At 43.5% G+C, this 17,571-nt stretch overlaps 1 protein-coding gene across 2 annotated transcripts in view; it reads right to left on the reverse strand.

Moving 5' to 3' along the window:
• The window catches only part of SRGAP1 (SLIT-ROBO Rho GTPase activating protein 1), a 353,136-nt gene that overhangs the window by 35,037 nt on the left and 300,528 nt on the right, over window positions 1-17,571 (reverse strand). For both annotated transcript variants that reach the window (XM_006154138.3, XM_006154137.3), the window contains exons 13-15: window positions 16,336-16,396; window positions 15,821-15,898; window positions 13,156-13,290 (exon numbers count right to left, since the gene is read on the reverse strand). In XM_006154138.3, the coding sequence (XP_006154200.1) occupies window positions 13,156-13,290; window positions 15,821-15,898; window positions 16,336-16,396 (274 nt within the window). The remainder of the gene's footprint in view (window positions 1-13,155; window positions 13,291-15,820; window positions 15,899-16,335; window positions 16,397-17,571) is intronic.

A 17,571-nucleotide genomic window follows, 5' to 3' on the forward strand; every position in this document is an offset into this window, starting at 1 on the left:
GTGGGCCTCAGAACTGTACCTGGCTGGCTGCTCAAGGGCCCCAGACCACGATGGCTGTGAGTGGGCCTCAGAACTGTACCTGGCTGGCTGCTCTAGGGCCTCAGACCACGATGGCTGTGAGCGGGCCTCAGAACTGTACCTGGCTGGCTGCTCAAGGGCCCCAGACCACGATGGTTGTGAGCGGGCCTCAGAACTGTACCTGGCTGGCTGCTCTAGGGCCTCAGACCACGATGGCTGTGAGCGGGCCTCAGAACTGTACCTGGCTGGCTGCTCAAGGGCCTCAGACCATGATGGCCGTGAGCGGGCCTCGAACTGTACCTGGCTGGGCTCTCCGCAGCGTTGCAGCATGCACCCTAGAAGAGTTGTGCTCCAGCATAAATGACTCATTTACTCTCTTGAGTCCAGTTAGTGGGTAAAAATTTATGGTTGCCGCTGACACTCTGATGAATGTGCATTCCTCGCTGGCTCTGAGTGTAGCAATTCACAGTCTTTCACAAGTCCTTGCTGGATGAAAAGCTGGATCTTTTCTTCCACTCAGAAAAGTTGTCAGTGAAGAAACCAGTATTTCATTCGGATTTATTTTAAGCTGGGCTCCCCCCACCCCCCACACCTAGAATTCAAGATCTCATGTAATTAGGTCTAACTGGCATTCACCCAATCTTGGTCACATGCTCAAAGCTCCCGGAGGATAATTTATGGTCTTTTCCCAGCAATGCAAGACTCTCCTGTAGGAGTCCCAACTTCACAGCATGGGGGTTTGACAGCTCCATGACAACGTGTGTGAAACATTCACCACAAAACACAAGCGACTTCAGAAAAAGCGCTAAGTTCAGATGGCTGTTATTCAGAAAATACTAGTTCTTCTGTGGTACTATTTGCAAAAGTATTTGTTTACCAGGAAACAAAAAATAAATTACAACATGCAAATTTATCCTTACAAATGAAGACAGAGAAGGAAATTCCTTGGCGGCCCCATTGTTTATTTTATGGTAGGCACATACAAGTATTCCTGAACTCAATAACACCGAGGTAAATTCACCAGTTCCAAGGCATTTTTTTTCTTTTTTTTGGAGAAGTTTTTGCTACAGGGTGTGTGTGCTTGTCAGAAAGAGAGAGAGACAGAGACAGAAAGCGAGAAATCACTTCCCAGGGGGGGATGGACACACCCCAATCCCTTCTACTCTATTCTCCTCTTGGGATCTTGGGCACCCATGCACATGCGCCCAGTGTGAGTTTAAGTCACTGGGTCCAGGACTCGAACCACAGTTGACTACATGGGAGTCCAGCGACATAGCCATTATGCTAACTGCTGGTCCCAGTTCCAAGGCATTTTTAGGTCCACTCTAACAATGTCAAGATATTAGTTGTGTGTGTGATAGTTTGCATGTGTGAATGAGAGAGAAAGAGAAAAATGGAGGGATGCTCTAGATTCTTGGGATGAAACTTAGCCTAGCCTTGCTTGGAAACCTTTGTAATTAAGTGTTGATTGATTTCTGTGAATTAAACCATTGTTTTCTCTCTTAAATAGCAGAACTGTGTAAATAAATGTCTCCTGTTCTGCTGAATTGTCATATTAAGCTTAGCAAAGAAATTGAGTCTTAGTCTAGAAGGTTTACCTATTCAGTTCAGATATTCAGCCTATGAAATTTTTTTTTGAGAGATTTTCACTATAGGGTCAGTGCGCTCGCCAGACAGACAGAGAGAGACAGAGAGACAGAAAGCGAGAAATCACCCCCCCAGGGGGGATGGTCATGCCGCAATCCCTTCTCCTCCATTCTCCTCTCGGGATCTTGGGCACACATGCACACGCGCCCGGCGTGAGTTTTAAGCCACCGGGTCCGGGACGTGATCTGCGGTCGACTATGTGGGAGTCCAGTGACACAGCCATTACGCTAACTGCTGGTTCCCAGCCTATGAAATATTTTTAAGGGTAAAAGAAATGTTAAGACATTACTAAAAGGCACCAAACAAAAATGTAGAGTTCAGAGAGAAAACGACCATCTATGTCAATAAAGTTGAAGGAATTTTTTAACAGCAAAAACATACATTAGAGCACTAGAAAAGAGTTAAAATGCCTTTTTTTCATGAAACAATAAAAAATAGGTACATAGGTTTATGTACTAATTATAACATCACTGGGAACAATCTAAATGACTGAAACGAGGGGATTTGTTTCATAAATAGAACTCATTATATGACCACTAAAAGTTATATTTGAAAAATATCTACTGATATGGCAAAGTGCTAATAACATCATTAAGTTTAAAAAGTGGTTTATATAATGCCAGTATGGCCTGATATAAAGTTTTATAGAGAGTCTTGCCATGTTGCCATCCTCCTGCTGTGGGCTCCCGGCTGGGATCACAGGCATGCATTGCCACGCCTGACTCCTTCTTTAGATGGGGTGTCACTGTGTCGCCCAGGCTAGCCTCAAACTTGGAATCCTCGTGCCTCAGCCTCCTGAGTGCCTGGAACTACAGTCATGCACATAAACATGATTTGATTCCTAGACCTGGTGACTTGAGAAACACATTGGACACGTATGTGTGCATGCTCTAAATCCTGTCAGGATGGAGGAGAAAGGATTTTAGTGTGACTGCACCCCACTGGGAGGTGCTTTCTGCCTCTCCCTCTGGTGAGTTCACGTGCCTTCTGGTAATTAAATAAACAGTGTAATTCAATGACCTTTAGTGTACGTAGAATTGTGCATCCTCTCAAGCATTATAAAATTGGTGGAGAGGATGCACAATTTTCATTACCTCAAAAAGAAGCCTCATGTCTATTAGCAGTTACTTGGTATGACAGTTTAATTTTTTTTTGGAGAGGTTTTCGCTATAGGGCGCATGCACTTGCCAGACAGACAGAGAGAGACATAGAGACAGAAAGAGAGAAATCACCCTCCAGAGGGGATGGTCATGCCACAATCCCTTCTCTTCCATTCTTCTCTCGGGATCTTGGGCACGCACGCACATGCGCCCGGCATGAGGTTTTTTTTTTTGAGAGGTTTTTGCTATAGGGCGCGTGTGCTTGCCAGACAGAGAGACAGAAAGCGAGAAATCACCCCCTAGAGGGGATGGTCACACCACAATCCCTTCTCCTCCATTCTCCTCTCGGGATCCTGGGCAAGCACGCACACGCGCCCGGCATGAGTTTTAAGCCACTGGGTCTGGGACGCGAACCGTGGTCGACTACGTGGGAGTCCAGCGACATAGCCATTACGCTAACTGCTGGTTCCCGACAGTTTAATTTAACACCGAGGTAAATTCACCAGTTCCAAGGCATTTTTTTTCTTTTTTTTGGAGAAGTTTTTGCTACAGGGTGTGTGTGCTTGTCAGAAAGAGAGAGAGACAGAGACAGAAAGCGAGAAATCACTTCCCAGGGGGGGATGGCCACACCACAATCCCTTCTACTCTATTCTCCTCTTGGGATCTTGGGCACCCATGCACATGCGCCCAGTGTGAGTTTAAGTCACTGGGTCCAGGACTCGAACCACAGTTGACTACATGGGAGTCCAGCGACATAGCCATTATGCTAACTGCTGGTCCCAGTTCCAAGGCATTTTTAGGTCCACTCTAACAATGTCAAGATATTAGTTGTGTGTGTGATAGTTTGCATGTGTGAATGAGAGAGAAAGAGAAAAATGGAGGGATGCTCTAGATTCTTGGGATGAAACTTAGCCTAGCCTTGCTTGGAAACCTTTGTAATTAAGTGTTGATTGATTTCTGTGAATTAAACCATTGTTTTCTCTCTTAAATAGCAGAACTGTGTAAATAAATGTCTCCTGTTCTGCTGAATTGTCATATTAAGCTTAGCAAAGAAATTGAGTCTTAGTCTAGAAGGTTTACCTATTCAGTTCAGATATTCAGCCTATGAAATTTTTTTTTGAGAGATTTTCACTATAGGGTCAGTGCGCTCGCCAGACAGACAGAGAGAGACAGAGAGACAGAAAGCGAGAAATCACCCCCCCAGGGGGGATGGTCATGCCGCAATCCCTTCTCCTCCATTCTCCTCTCGGGATCTTGGGCACACATGCACACGCGCCCGGCGTGAGTTTTAAGCCACCGGGTCCGGGACGTGATCTGCGGTCGACTATGTGGGAGTCCAGTGACACAGCCATTACGCTAACTGCTGGTTCCCAGCCTATGAAATATTTTTAAGGGTAAAAGAAATGTTAAGACATTACTAAAAGGCACCAAACAAAAATGTAGAGTTCAGAGAGAAAACGACCATCTATGTCAATAAAGTTGAAGGAATTTTTTAACAGCAAAAACATACATTAGAGCACTAGAAAAGAGTTAAAATGCCTTTTTTTCATGAAACAATAAAAAATAGGTACATAGGTTTATGTACTAATTATAACATCACTGGGAACAATCTAAATGACTGAAACGAGGGGATTTGTTTCATAAATAGAACTCATTATATGACCACTAAAAGTTATATTTGAAAAATATCTACTGATATGGCAAAGTGCTAATAACATCATTAAGTTTAAAAAGTGGTTTATATAATGCCAGTATGGCCTGATATAAAGTTTTATAGAGAGTCTTGCCATGTTGCCATCCTCCTGCTGTGGGCTCCCGGCTGGGATCACAGGCATGCATTGCCACGCCTGACTCCTTCTTTAGATGGGGTGTCACTGTGTCGCCCAGGCTAGCCTCAAACTTGGAATCCTCGTGCCTCAGCCTCCTGAGTGCCTGGAACTACAGTCATGCACATAAACATGATTTGATTCCTAGACCTGGTGACTTGAGAAACACATTGGACACGTATGTGTGCATGCTCTAAATCCTGTCAGGATGGAGGAGAAAGGATTTTAGTGTGACTGCACCCCACTGGGAGGTGCTTTCTGCCTCTCCCTCTGGTGAGTTCACGTGCCTTCTGGTAATTAAATAAACAGTGTAATTCAATGACCTTTAGTGTACGTAGAATTGTGCATCCTCTCAAGCATTATAAAATTGGTGGAGAGGATGCACAATTTTCATTACCTCAAAAAGAAGCCTCATGTCTATTAGCAGTTACTTGGTATGACAGTTTAATTTTTTTTTGGAGAGGTTTTCGCTATAGGGCGCATGCACTTGCCAGACAGACAGAGAGAGACATAGAGACAGAAAGAGAGAAATCACCCTCCAGAGGGGATGGTCATGCCACAATCCCTTCTCTTCCATTCTTCTCTCGGGATCTTGGGCACGCACGCACATGCGCCCGGCATGAGGTTTTTTTTTTTGAGAGGTTTTTGCTATAGGGCGCGTGTGCTTGCCAGACAGAGAGACAGAAAGCGAGAAATCACCCCCTAGAGGGGATGGTCACACCACAATCCCTTCTCCTCCATTCTCCTCTCGGGATCCTGGGCAAGCACGCACACGCGCCCGGCATGAGTTTTAAGCCACTGGGTCTGGGACGCGAACCGTGGTCGACTACGTGGGAGTCCAGCGACATAGCCATTACGCTAACTGCTGGTTCCCGACAGTTTAATTTTTATTAAAGCGATATAGAAGAGGCATGTCCCTACAATGGAATATTATTTGGCACTCAAAAGGAATGAAGTACATTCTCCAACACTGATGGTCTTTGAAAGCATTATACTAAGGGAAAGCCAGTCAGGGATGATCAGACACACAGAGTGGGCACATCCACACAGACAGAAAGTAGAGTAGCAGTTGCCTAGCGCTAAGGGTGGGAGTGGTAGCAGGGGGCATTCGGCTGAAAAATGAAAAATGTTAAACTTGAGTGATTACGTTACGGGAGTTCAGTATATTGTTCTGACTCCTTTTGTCAGTCTATTTTATAAAAGTTAAAAATAAAGGTAGATCAAACAGTGTGAATAGGATAGTTTCACTGTGGCTTCCATAAAACTTGTATCTGCCCATGAATATAAAAAAGATCCACCGGAAGGAAATGCAATAAAACGTATACCCATCATTGATTTCCTTTGGACAGGGACATGGGGGGAGCAGTATTTCGTTTGATGCATTTTTATGTAATTTTCATGTGTTCTACAATGATTACATGTTAGTGTAGCAAAACTATATCCTCTTAAGAAAAGTTTCCTCCTGTCCAAGTAGTCACCTAAATAACAGCACGTAATGCAAAATGAAGTGCAAGCATTTCATCTGGGTTCACAGCCCTGGGAAAGCCCAAGAAACCATGAATTAACCTGCGTGGCTCTTCTAGTCACTTGGACCTAGGCCCTAGGGAATTTAAAACCCTGATACACAGACATTCTAGAAACTGCCCAGACTTTGTGGGTATGACATGGAGCATTCACAAAACCATTCTTAAAGTGGATGGTTTTTTAAAAAAAGAAGACAATCCCTGGGTGAGAAAGTGAGAAATTACCAAGTTTGTCATTTCCTTTTCTTTCTTTCTTGTTTGTTTTTGGCCAGTGTACACACTCACTAGAGACAGGCAAAGAGACAGAGAAAGAGAAAGTATCCCTCATGCGGCATGGTCACACCACAATCCCTTCTCTTCTAATTCTTTCTCCTTTCAGGATTTTGGGCGCACACACACACACATGTCTGGTGTGTTTCTCAGGCCACTGGGTGCAAGGCTCGAACGGCGAGGTCGGCCACGTGGGGTCTAGCAGCCTTAACCACTATGCCACTGAGCCAGCCTTGTCACTTCTAATTTATATTGCACTTGATTTCACCCTGTTTTTATCCAAATAATTAAAAAATTACAGTGAATTGGGGAATGAATATTGAACATTGACAAAAAAAAGAATGATAATATAAATTCCCTTTTACTACATACATTAGTAAGTTCCCAAAGAATGTGATCATTTAGGGACATAAACATGACTGAATAATAACACAAAAACAAAAAACAAAAATACTTTCCCCAAATAATCCAAAAACAGATGAGCAAAAAGTAGGCCCTCCAGGAACTTACATACACTCTTAGAAAAGATTTTTTGTAATTTTATTTATTCATTTATTCATTTTAATTGATGAGAGAGAGAGAAAGAGAGAGAGAGAAAGTGAGAAAGCAATCCACTGGGTCTGAGACTCGAACTGTGGTTGGCCATGTGGGGGCATCCAGTGTCTTAACCACCACGCCAGCTGCTCGTTCTCAAACTCTTAGAAAAGATTTAAGAAAAAGATTTTTCTAGACGAAGTAACTGTCCTATGAAACTACTTTAATAGGGAAAAATTCAAAACCACAAGATGACATGGGTAAAAACAATCTATCACTGAGATTCTTCTTTCCCCTAAATTTTCTAAATCTTTGTGTTTCTAACTTTGTGTTACTAAGTTACATCATATTTATTTGTAAATATCTTTCCTACTAGATTTAGTCTATTACATCCAAGAATCAAGTCTTTGAGTCCCACACAGTTTTGCATATCATAGGCAGTAATTGACTTGGTTCAAGTCATCAAAAGTCTGAAATATCAATGAGGTGGTATAATAATGAGTGACATCCTTATACCATTCTCAGAGAATTTATTGAAAAATCCAGAAATGCAGATATATTATGGCCACATTCTATGACAAAATGCTCGCCTAAAGATAAGTCAATAATAGCCAGGAATCTCCATGCCCCTTTGTTCAAGAAGTTAAATATTGGAGGAAAAGGGATTATTAAACAAAGGGGTTGCTATAGAAAGAAGTTAGTGCCAAAATATGTTCTTAAAAAGTCTTCCTTTCTGCAAAACTATGCACTAAAAAATAAGATCCGATCGGAAAAATAAAGTTGAGGAATACTGCTCAGTATCTATGAAACGTAACTAGACAAGAGATGACAACATTAACAACTCTATTAAAAATACGAGCACAATTAAACCTCTGGCATGTATGTCTAGTGTCTCTTTTTTTTGTTTGTTTTTGAGAGATTTTTGCTATATAGTGCGTGCACTTGTTAGAGAGACAGAGACAGAGACAGAAAGGGAGAAATAACTCTTTGAGGGGGTGGTCATGTCGCAATCCCTTCTCCATTCTCCTCTTGGGATTTTTGGGCTCTTGCACACATACGTGGCTCTGTGTGTTTTAAGCTGCCAGGCGAGGACTTGAACCGTGATCAGCCACATGGAAGTCTAGTGGCTTAACCTCTCCACCACCTGTTGGCCCATGTCTAGTGCCTTTGGCAGCCTGAAACCTGGGGATTCTGCTGTTTCTTTCAAGATATAGGTGCTGGAAGGCATATGTTTCCAACAGAGACCATTTCATCTATACTAACTCGAGCATTATTAATCCACTGCTTTTCACAAAACTGTGGTTATAATACAGGGAGAATGGTCTTTGCAACTTCTTTATTTGCACCTGCAAGATCACAGGCACTGCTTGCTTGAAAGAAAGGTACCTGCATTGATTTTCTGTCTTTTTTTTTTTTTTAAAGTGGTCTACATATTTTGTTAAGCCAAACTCTTCATTGTGAAGAAAGCCTGACTTTGATTTTATAAAACACTTAATGTGCTGAGAAAAATCATGCTGGAACCAATATAACTATTGTGTTATGCTAACCTCAGTTCTAAATACAAATGAAGTAATCATGTCAAAGAAACACGTGTTTAGCAGAACAGCCAGACTGGTAAATGGCTGACCCAGGTACCGGCATATGTGACCCGAGTTTATAGTATATGTGACCCGAGTTTATAGTAGTTGTAAAGGTAATGAGAGCTGCCAGCCAGCAACGCCGAGTGAGGCTTACTATGTGCCAGGCATGACAGTGAACACTTTATATAGATTACTTTATTCTTTACATAGACTCTTTGAAGAAGATAAACAGTTATTCAATAAGATTAAGTGTTAATCTTTGCTCAAGTTTACAAAGTTGGTGGGACCAGCAGTTAGCGTAATGGCTATGTCGCTGGACTCCTATGTGGTCGACCGTGGTTTACGTCCCGGAGCCGGTGGCTTGAAACTCACGCCGGGCGCGTGTGCGTGCGTGCCCAAGATCCCGAGAGGAGAACAGAGGAGAAGGGATTGCAGCGTGGCCATCCCCTCTGGGGGGTGATTTCTTGCTTTCTGTCTCTCTGTCTCTGTCTGTCTGGTGACTGTATATGCCCCATAGCAAAAACCTCTGCAAAAAACAAAATACCAAAGTTGGTTAAGTACTGAAGCTAGGATGTGGATGTACTGTAGATCTTTCTGACTCTACGGCATCAGTTATTAATAACCACAATGAAATAGTATTTCCCATACAATAAAATTGTGAAATGATTCTATAATGAGAACCTACAATGTAGCTCAATGCTCTTTATCTAACTACTACATACAAATGTTAAAGTGGATATGAGAGGAACCAGCAGATGGCATAATGGTTGTGTTGCTGTACTCCCATGTAGTTGACTGTGGTTCAAGTCTCTGACCCGGAGCCTTAAAAACTCATGCTTGAGCACTTGTGCATGTGTGCCTAAAACCCTGAGCGGAGACTGGAGCAGAAGGGATTGCAGTATGGCCTTCCCCCTGGGGGGGGGGTGATTCTTGCTTTCTATCTCTCTGTCTCTCTCCATCTCTCTGGTGAGTGCACATGCCCTATAGCAAAAATCTCTCTCCCTCTCTCTCTAAAGAAAGTGGATATGAGAAAACTACTAAGCATTGCAAAGGACTTATTTTTCCAGAATTAAGCTCTCTGGCTAGGATATGATATAAATGTGCATGGCCAAAGGAGAATTCCAGAAGTGAGAACTTCCTTTTTGGTTCTTTCCAGCTGGGTCAGAGGTCTGCTATGATGACTCAGGCTTCTCAAAGGTCTTGGAATGGACCCTCAGGCGTACTTCTAAGTTCCACACTGGATGTCTGACTGGGTGGGGGAGGGCCTATGACCAGGGAATGCATACTCAACTAGAGCCAGGACTTCAGGCATAGATGCTGATAAAAGAACTTTCAGAAGAATCTCAACTCTTCATTTCATTTAAACCCCATTTCACAGCTGCTATTGAGCATTTACTATGTGCCTGGAATGAACATGCCAAGTGTCAGGGCTATACAAGAGAAAAGTCCACCAAGACCTCACAGGGCTGGGGAGCTGATTCCATGGGCAGGTATTTCATTGACCACACTCGGTGTCAGGCACACTGCTTGGTACTGCATATGTATTAACCCATTTAACTCTCACAACCCCATGATGTACAAACTAATGTTCTCCTTAAGTTATAGATGGTGAAACTGAGATGTTGAGAACTTAAGAAACTGGCCTAAAGTCACACAGTTGGTGAGCAAGTGTCAGAGCTAGGATTTAAACCTAGACTGAGCCTCCAGTACCTGTTTTTTTAAAAATTATTTATTTATTTTATTTATTCATTCATTTATTTTTTATTTTGACCAGGGCTAGACACAGACAGAGAGAGGAGAAAAGTGAGAAAGCAAGCCACTACATCTGGGACTCGAACTGGGTTGACTATGTGTGAGAGTCCAGTGCCTTAACCACTATGCGATCTGCTGGTCCCCCAGTCCCTGTATTTAAAAAAGGCATTTAAAATACAGGTTATGATTTTTTTTTGAGAGTTTTTTTTTGCTATAGGGCGCGTGCGCTCGCCCGACAGAGAGAGAGAGACAGAGAGACAGAAAGCGAGAAATCACCCCCCAGGGGGGATGGTCACGCTGCAATCCCTTCTCCTCCATTCTCCTCTCAGGATCTTGGGCACGCACACACACAAGCGCCCGGCGTGAGTTTTAAGCCACCAGGTCTGGGATGCGAACCGCGGTCGACTACGTGGGAGTTCAGTGACATAGCCATTATGCTAACTGCTGATTCCCTGAATTTTTTATTTCTTCTGAGGGAAGGTGCCCTCAACATCGTCCTCACATCTGATCAATTCCAAGCCTTAACAAGCCAGGGTCACCAGCATGTGTATATACACCCCCCTGCACATACAGGAAGACCTTCAAACAGGGATCTAGGACCTAGTAATACACTGTTCAAGAGAAGCTGAGTCCCACATGGTAAGTGGGGTTTGAATCCCTTCTCTGGTCAGGGTTAAATATGTGGGGCCAAAGATCCCATGAAAATGCCCAAGCTCCAATGGGCTGGAGGACTGGAGGAAGGAGATGAAGGAGTGACCCCCACCCTGTGGAGAGTGTTCCTCCTTTGCTCTCTCTTTCTCTTGGACTCCCATGTAGTTGACTGCAGTTCAAGCCCCTGACCGGTGGCTTAAAAACTCACGCTTGAGCACTTGTGCATGTGTGCCTAAACCCTGAGAGGAGACTGGAGCAGAAGGGATTGTAGTGTGGCCCTTCCCACTGGGGGATGATTCTTGCTTTCTGTCTCTCTTTCTCTCTCCATCTCTCTGGTGAGTGCATGATGTGCCCTATAGCAAAAATCTCTCTTTCTAAAAAAAAAAAAGTGGGTATGGGAAAACTACTCAGCATTGCAGAGGACTTATTTTTCCAGAATTAAGCTCTCTGCTAGGATATGATAGAAATGTGCATGGCCAAAGGAGAATTCCAGAAGTGAGAAGTGTGCAAGTGCTCTATCATTAATAAAGAAAATAATTATTATTAAAGATAAAAAAAGAAGGGGCCAGCAAGTGGTATGGTGGTTAAGGCACTGGATTCCCACATGGCTGACCATGGTTTGAGTCCCAGATCGAGCAGCTTGAAAAACAAGCCAGGAGCATGTGTGTGTGTGTGTGTGTGTGTGTGTGTGTGTGTGTGTGTGTGTGTGTGTTTGCCCAAAATCCCAGGAGAAGAATGGAAGAGAAGGGATTGTGGCATGGCCATCTCTGGGCGGGAGGTGATGGTAGTGGTGGTGGAGGTGGTGATTTTTCACTTTTCTTCTCTTTCTCTGTCTCTGTCTCTTTCTGGTGAGAGCACATGCCTTATAACAAAAAGCTACACAAGAGTAAAGATGGATTATTATGAAAGCCTATCTGACTGAAGTCTGCTGTAGACGCTTGCCTGGAAATTTGGGCTTAAAGGGGTACTGCACTTTTAGACGCATGGAACCTCATTCCTGATACTGTTATTTTCACCGTCTTTGTGTGATTTCAAAAGCCCCCACTAAAGAAGCAGCAATGCTTGAGTCCACTGATGATTAGTGGTTACATAAATCATCATGCACAGTCCAGAGCCACTCTGTCTATTAGCTTGGGATGCCCACCGACAGATAATTACTGCCTGGTGGTTCTGCACCTTAATAGTCATCTTTTAGCTCTCTTTATCTTATTTCTTTTTTTTTTTTTTTGGAGAGGTTTTCGCTATAGGGTGCGTGCGCTCGCCAAACAGAGAGAGACAGAGAGACAGAAAGCGAGAAATCACCCCCCAGGGGGGATAGCCACGCCACAATCCCTTCTCCTCCATTCTCCTCTCGGGATTTTGGGCACGCACGCACACGCACCCAGCGTGAGTTTTTTTTTTTTTTTTTTTGAGAGGTTTTTGCTATAGGGCACGTGCGCTTGCCAGACAGACAGAGAGACAGAGCGACAGAAAGTGAGAAATCACCCCCCAAGGGGGATAGTCACGCCGCAATCCCTGCTCCTCCATGCTCCTCTCGGGATCTTGGGCATGTATGCACATGCGCCCGGCGTGAGTTTTAAGCCACCGGGTCCAGGGCACGAACTGCGGTCGACTACGTGGGAGCCCAGCGACATAGCCATTATGCTAACTGCTGGTCCCCAAACATATTCCAGGACTCGGACCACGGTCGTTGGCCATGTGGGATCCAGCTGCCTTAACCTTCATGCCACCTGCTGATGCGCTAGCGTGAGTTTTAAGCCAGCGGGTCTGGGACGCGAACTGCGGTCTATTATGTCGGAGTCCGGTGACATAGCCATTACGCTAACTGCTGGTCCCTCTTTATCTTATTTCTTAAAGTTACATTTAAAGATGGATAAATTACCCATTTCTAAAATTGGTTGAGAGAACCAAGAACCAAAAGTCAAACAAAGTTACATTTCCACGCTTTCCACTTTCTTGTCTTCCTCAGGTGGCTGGCACCTGCCTTTCTGCTTCATCCCAGACACTAAGTGGGAAGCTCCTGGCTCTATGGGGCCCAAGGATGTTCAGAAGCGAAACCCACTCAGCTCAGGGCGAGGCCACAGCTGGAGGGTGACTCACTGTGAATCCAGAAGGAAAACAAATGGTCTCAGAAATCTGGTGGTAATGGGGTGGGGATGAGGGCATGCAGAGGGGGCCACTGCCTTTTCCAGGAAGTAAGTGGGTGAAACAATTCTGGTGGGAAAAGACTAATAAAAAAAAAAAGTCCACTTACTGATACAAGAAATCAGATCATTAAATCTTTCCTTAGGAAAGAGGGGGTTTTCCAGCCCACGGAAATAGAGCTTCAGAACGCCAGCAACTGAGTTAATATCATGGTTACTCTGGTCATCAGCCAGAGGGTTTTCCCCTAAAAAAAGAAAAAAAAAAGGTTATATGCACAGCATTCCTCCCCACATCCTCAACAAAAATACGTTTCTATACACACACACTTTGCTATATATACACGTATCTTTTAATTATGCTTTCCAAAAGATTATATGGTACTAAAATTAAAATAATTGGCTTACATATCCCATCCTATGATTAACCTAAATACAGATGGCTAAAGTGAAGTTATTTTTATTTTTTTTTTTTACTCTTAAACTACCAAAATAATCCCTTACAAGCTAGCCAAATCTTAAAATAAAGTATTGTGGGATTTACAATTTTACCTGATGTTCAAAAAAATAAAGAACCACTGAAATCGGTAATCTTAGTTTGACATAATTAAAAATGCTATTTTTTGTGTTTATTATCCAACTGAGAAAAAGACATAGGTCTGTCTGGCTATATTATATAGGTTATCAAAGTATATCGGAAATATGAAGTATTAATTATAAACACATACAATGAAATAAGTGGATGTATGCCCTTTTTAGAACATCTGAAAGCTGCCTTGAGCAGTGGGAGATTTTGAGATCGGGCAGAGGATTTTAAAATGTACTCTTAATGTGGTACCAAAATGCTTGTATGAAAGTAAGTATATTAAAAAGGTTATCATAAATATAAAATTATATTGTTCTTTATGGTAGGCACTTTAAACATATTAGACAATTGGTCTGGTGAAGCCAATTTTGAAAATTAATTTGTAAGGTGTGTAAGCTCTCCAGAGAGACAGAGAGGGAAAGTGAGAAATTACCCCCTGGGCGAGACGGCCATGCCATACATAATCCCTTCTCCTCCATTCCTCTCTCAGGATTTTGGGCATGCACACACATATGCCCGGTGTGATTTTCAAATTTTCAGGTCTGGGACTGGAAGTGTGTAGTCAGCCAGGTGGAATCCAGCTGGCCCACCATACCACAGGCTGTCCGGAGAATTGAACTGAGATAAAAATCCTTAAGAAGTTCAACATAGTTTGCAGCCTTCAGCCAAACTCCATTTACTCAAAGGTCTACCTTTCTCTTCTCAAGTTCACACAGTTGTGAATGGTTTTTTATTTTTTGCTATTTGGGGCAGATTATTTTCAGGACTGTGTTGTTCCCTTTTCCCTGATTCGAGGACAGGAAGTCACTGGACATTTTTGCCCACTGTGAGAAAGCCTTCCCAAACAGATCATAAAACAACAAATGCTAGGGGAATTTCCAAGGAAAAATAATAGCACACTGCCTGTGGTGGCTGGCAGCGGATCCTGACGCTTTACCACATGTCAACTTATCATCCCGAATACGGCTGGTGTAAGAGACTTGGCACCCTAAGCTGCTGACAGGGGAGGCTGCTCTGCTACACGTCATATCAGTCAGAGAATCTGGAACAGGAAAAACACCGTGGCTCTCGGTTTACCTCTTCAACCAGCGCTGCACACTTTAAAGGGCCCTGTGTCAAGTGTGAGCCAGGGCACATGGGACAGAAAGAGAAGGCGGCTCTGCCTCCATGTGACGACCAGTCTGCATTCTCCTCTCCACCTCCACGCAGAGGAAGGAAGGTGCCGATGTATCCAGGAGGTGTATATGAATCATACTTGGAGAGCACTAACAAGTGATGGCTGTGATTGCTTATGTTACGAAGTATACCTAATCCTCACAGCAGTCCTCCAATTCTGTGGGTGGGGAAACTGAGCCCAAAGTCAGAACTAATCCCACGATTGGTAAATAAATGGGGGTCTGATACGATGGTAGGCCTGCTAACGGTAACGTACTCATTAACAGTTAGCAGGACGTATGTGTGAGCCAATAATGAACAAGGGAAGGGAACAGCTACGGAACTAGGGAAGACGTCTGGGCTGGTAACAGGATGAAGAGGAGATCTCCTGAGAAAGGAGCAGATGGGCAGGTGGGAGGGGCCGCCTCACACACCTGCTGCCTGGGCCCAGGACTCTCTGGCTACTCTTCCGAACCCTTTCAGGTACTATCTCTGACACATGTGCTATGAGTTATCAATGTCGGTCTTAAGCCAGGATGCAAAGCTCAGATGCTTTCTAACCTAATTAACAAAGACGTAAGATCTTGGCTTCATTTCTTAGCTATTCTGAATAGATTCTTACCTCAGCATCCATGATGAAGTAAAGGCAAAAAGAAAGGTTTTTTTTTTTTTTTTTGGAGAGATTTTCACTGTAGGGCGCGTGCGCTCGCCAGACAGACAGAGAGAGACATAGAGACAGAAAGCGAGAAATCACCCCCCAGGGGGGATGGTCACGCCGCAGTCCCTTCTCCTCCATTCTCCTCTCGGGATCTTGGGCACGCACGCACACGCGCCCGGTGTGAGTTTTAAGCCACCGGGTCCGGGACGTGAACCACGGTCGACTACGTGGGAGTCCAGCGACATAGCCATTACGCTAACTGCTGGTTCCCAAGGCAAAAAGAAAGGTTTTGAAGCTAAAGAGTAAGTCTGCCACTGTAGTGTTCAGAAAATGTTGATTTCTTAACATGGTTTGCTTAGAGACAGAGACATGTAATTACCTCTTTCAAATGAATTTTTAATATCATTGACTTCCACCTGGGAACCAGACACTCTGAAAATCCCTTGATGCTGAAGACCTAAAGAGAAGAGAAGGGAGAGAATGAAACACTCCATCACGTCTTTAGGGCCCCTTTTTCCAAGAACTAAATGTTAAATGAAAACACATTTGCTGAAACATTCTTAGTGACTTTTTTTTTTTTAATTGTCAGAGGATGCTTGTATTTGACAGAGACAGAGAGGGAGAAAGAGGGAGAGAGAGCACCCCTCTGGTGGGGCACTATTATGTCACGTTCCCTTCTCCTCCACTTCTCCATCCGACAGGGATTTTGGGGTGCACATGCACAGGTATCCACCATGTCTTCTAAGCTTCCGGGGTCAGGACTCAAACCGCGATCAATCATTTTGGGATCTGGCTCCCTGAACTATTAGGTTACAGGGCCAGCTCCTCTTAGTGACTTTAAAAAACAACAACAACAACAACAAAACACCAAGAACTCTGTAGTTTATGGCTTACCATAGAGATTGATGAACCGGATACAGCTTTCCACAATGAGGGGGATAACCTGTCCTGAGTCCTGGGTAAAGAGATGGAAACCACTTAACTTCAAAGGAGAGGTATAAATCGCACATCCGAACAAAGCTCAGTTTGACACCATCTAAAGAACGATTTTTACACGTCTAGAAAATCATCTCCAAACCCACCACCTCTAATATCTTCCACAAGGCCAAAAGAAAAGAGTAATAAAAATTTATATTTAAACTAAGGTATATTTCAGTTCTGGAGCAAACCAAATGTAATACATTTAAGGCAGTCCTGTTTCAAGTTACTCTGTTATGCCAAGAAACGTCAAGAGTTAATTCACTTCTTTTATTTAGATGTGGGTTTACATAACAAAATGAATAAATAACTAACTCATGTTTTGAGAGGTTAACACAGGTGCTCAATCTTTAATGAGTTTTGGGAGAACCTTGTTGGGTCAGGTGGTGCTGCAGCAGTTATGCCGCTGGAACTAGAAGTGTCCTGGGATTGGGACCTGGGGCCACCTCTACGTACCAGCTGTATGCTCACGCCCATGATCTGGGCTGGCTGAGGCTGGGGGTTGATTGTGGCACAAGGACCCTGTTAGAGGTGTTTGGTTCTCTGCCTCTCTCATGAAATAAGAAATAACTTTTAAAAAAAATTCTAAAAACAAGAGGCGGTCAGGTGGTGTGGAGGTTGAGGTGCTGAACTCCCACATGGTCGACCACGGTTCCATTCCTGGACCTGGTGGTGTGCTTTCTCACTTTCTCTCTCTCTCTCTCTCTCCTCTCTGGTCAAATTGAAAAATGGTGACAATAAATAAAATAAAATAATTCTCCAAAAAGATTCTAAAAACAAAAACTCCTCTTATAATTATAGCATCTTGGAACAGACAGGATATGCTGGCCACCGAAGATCTTTCAACCATCTCGGGAACCTTTCCGTGACACCTAAATGATGGCAGCTGAAAAAGGGCTTTGGTGTTTGTTTACAGACACACGATAGGAAAATGATTTCGTAGATAACTGACACAAGTCGTGTATTTACTTAGTTTGCCTCAGAACTTACTCATCCTTATAAGTTTTTTATTTTTATTTATTTTTACATTTTAAGAATTGAGAAAAGAATATAGGGATGTACATCCATTAGATCTTGCTTCCTTAGGAACATATTTTGGGCTTCCCCCCCCCCCCCCCCCCACCACCCCCTTCAAAAACACAACACACCCCC

The sequence above is a fragment of the Tupaia chinensis genome, unplaced genomic scaffold (assembly GCF_000334495.1).
Source record: "Tupaia chinensis unplaced genomic scaffold, TupChi_1.0 Scaffold000395_1, whole genome shotgun sequence".
Taxonomy (NCBI): Eukaryota; Metazoa; Chordata; class Mammalia; order Scandentia; family Tupaiidae; genus Tupaia; species Tupaia belangeri.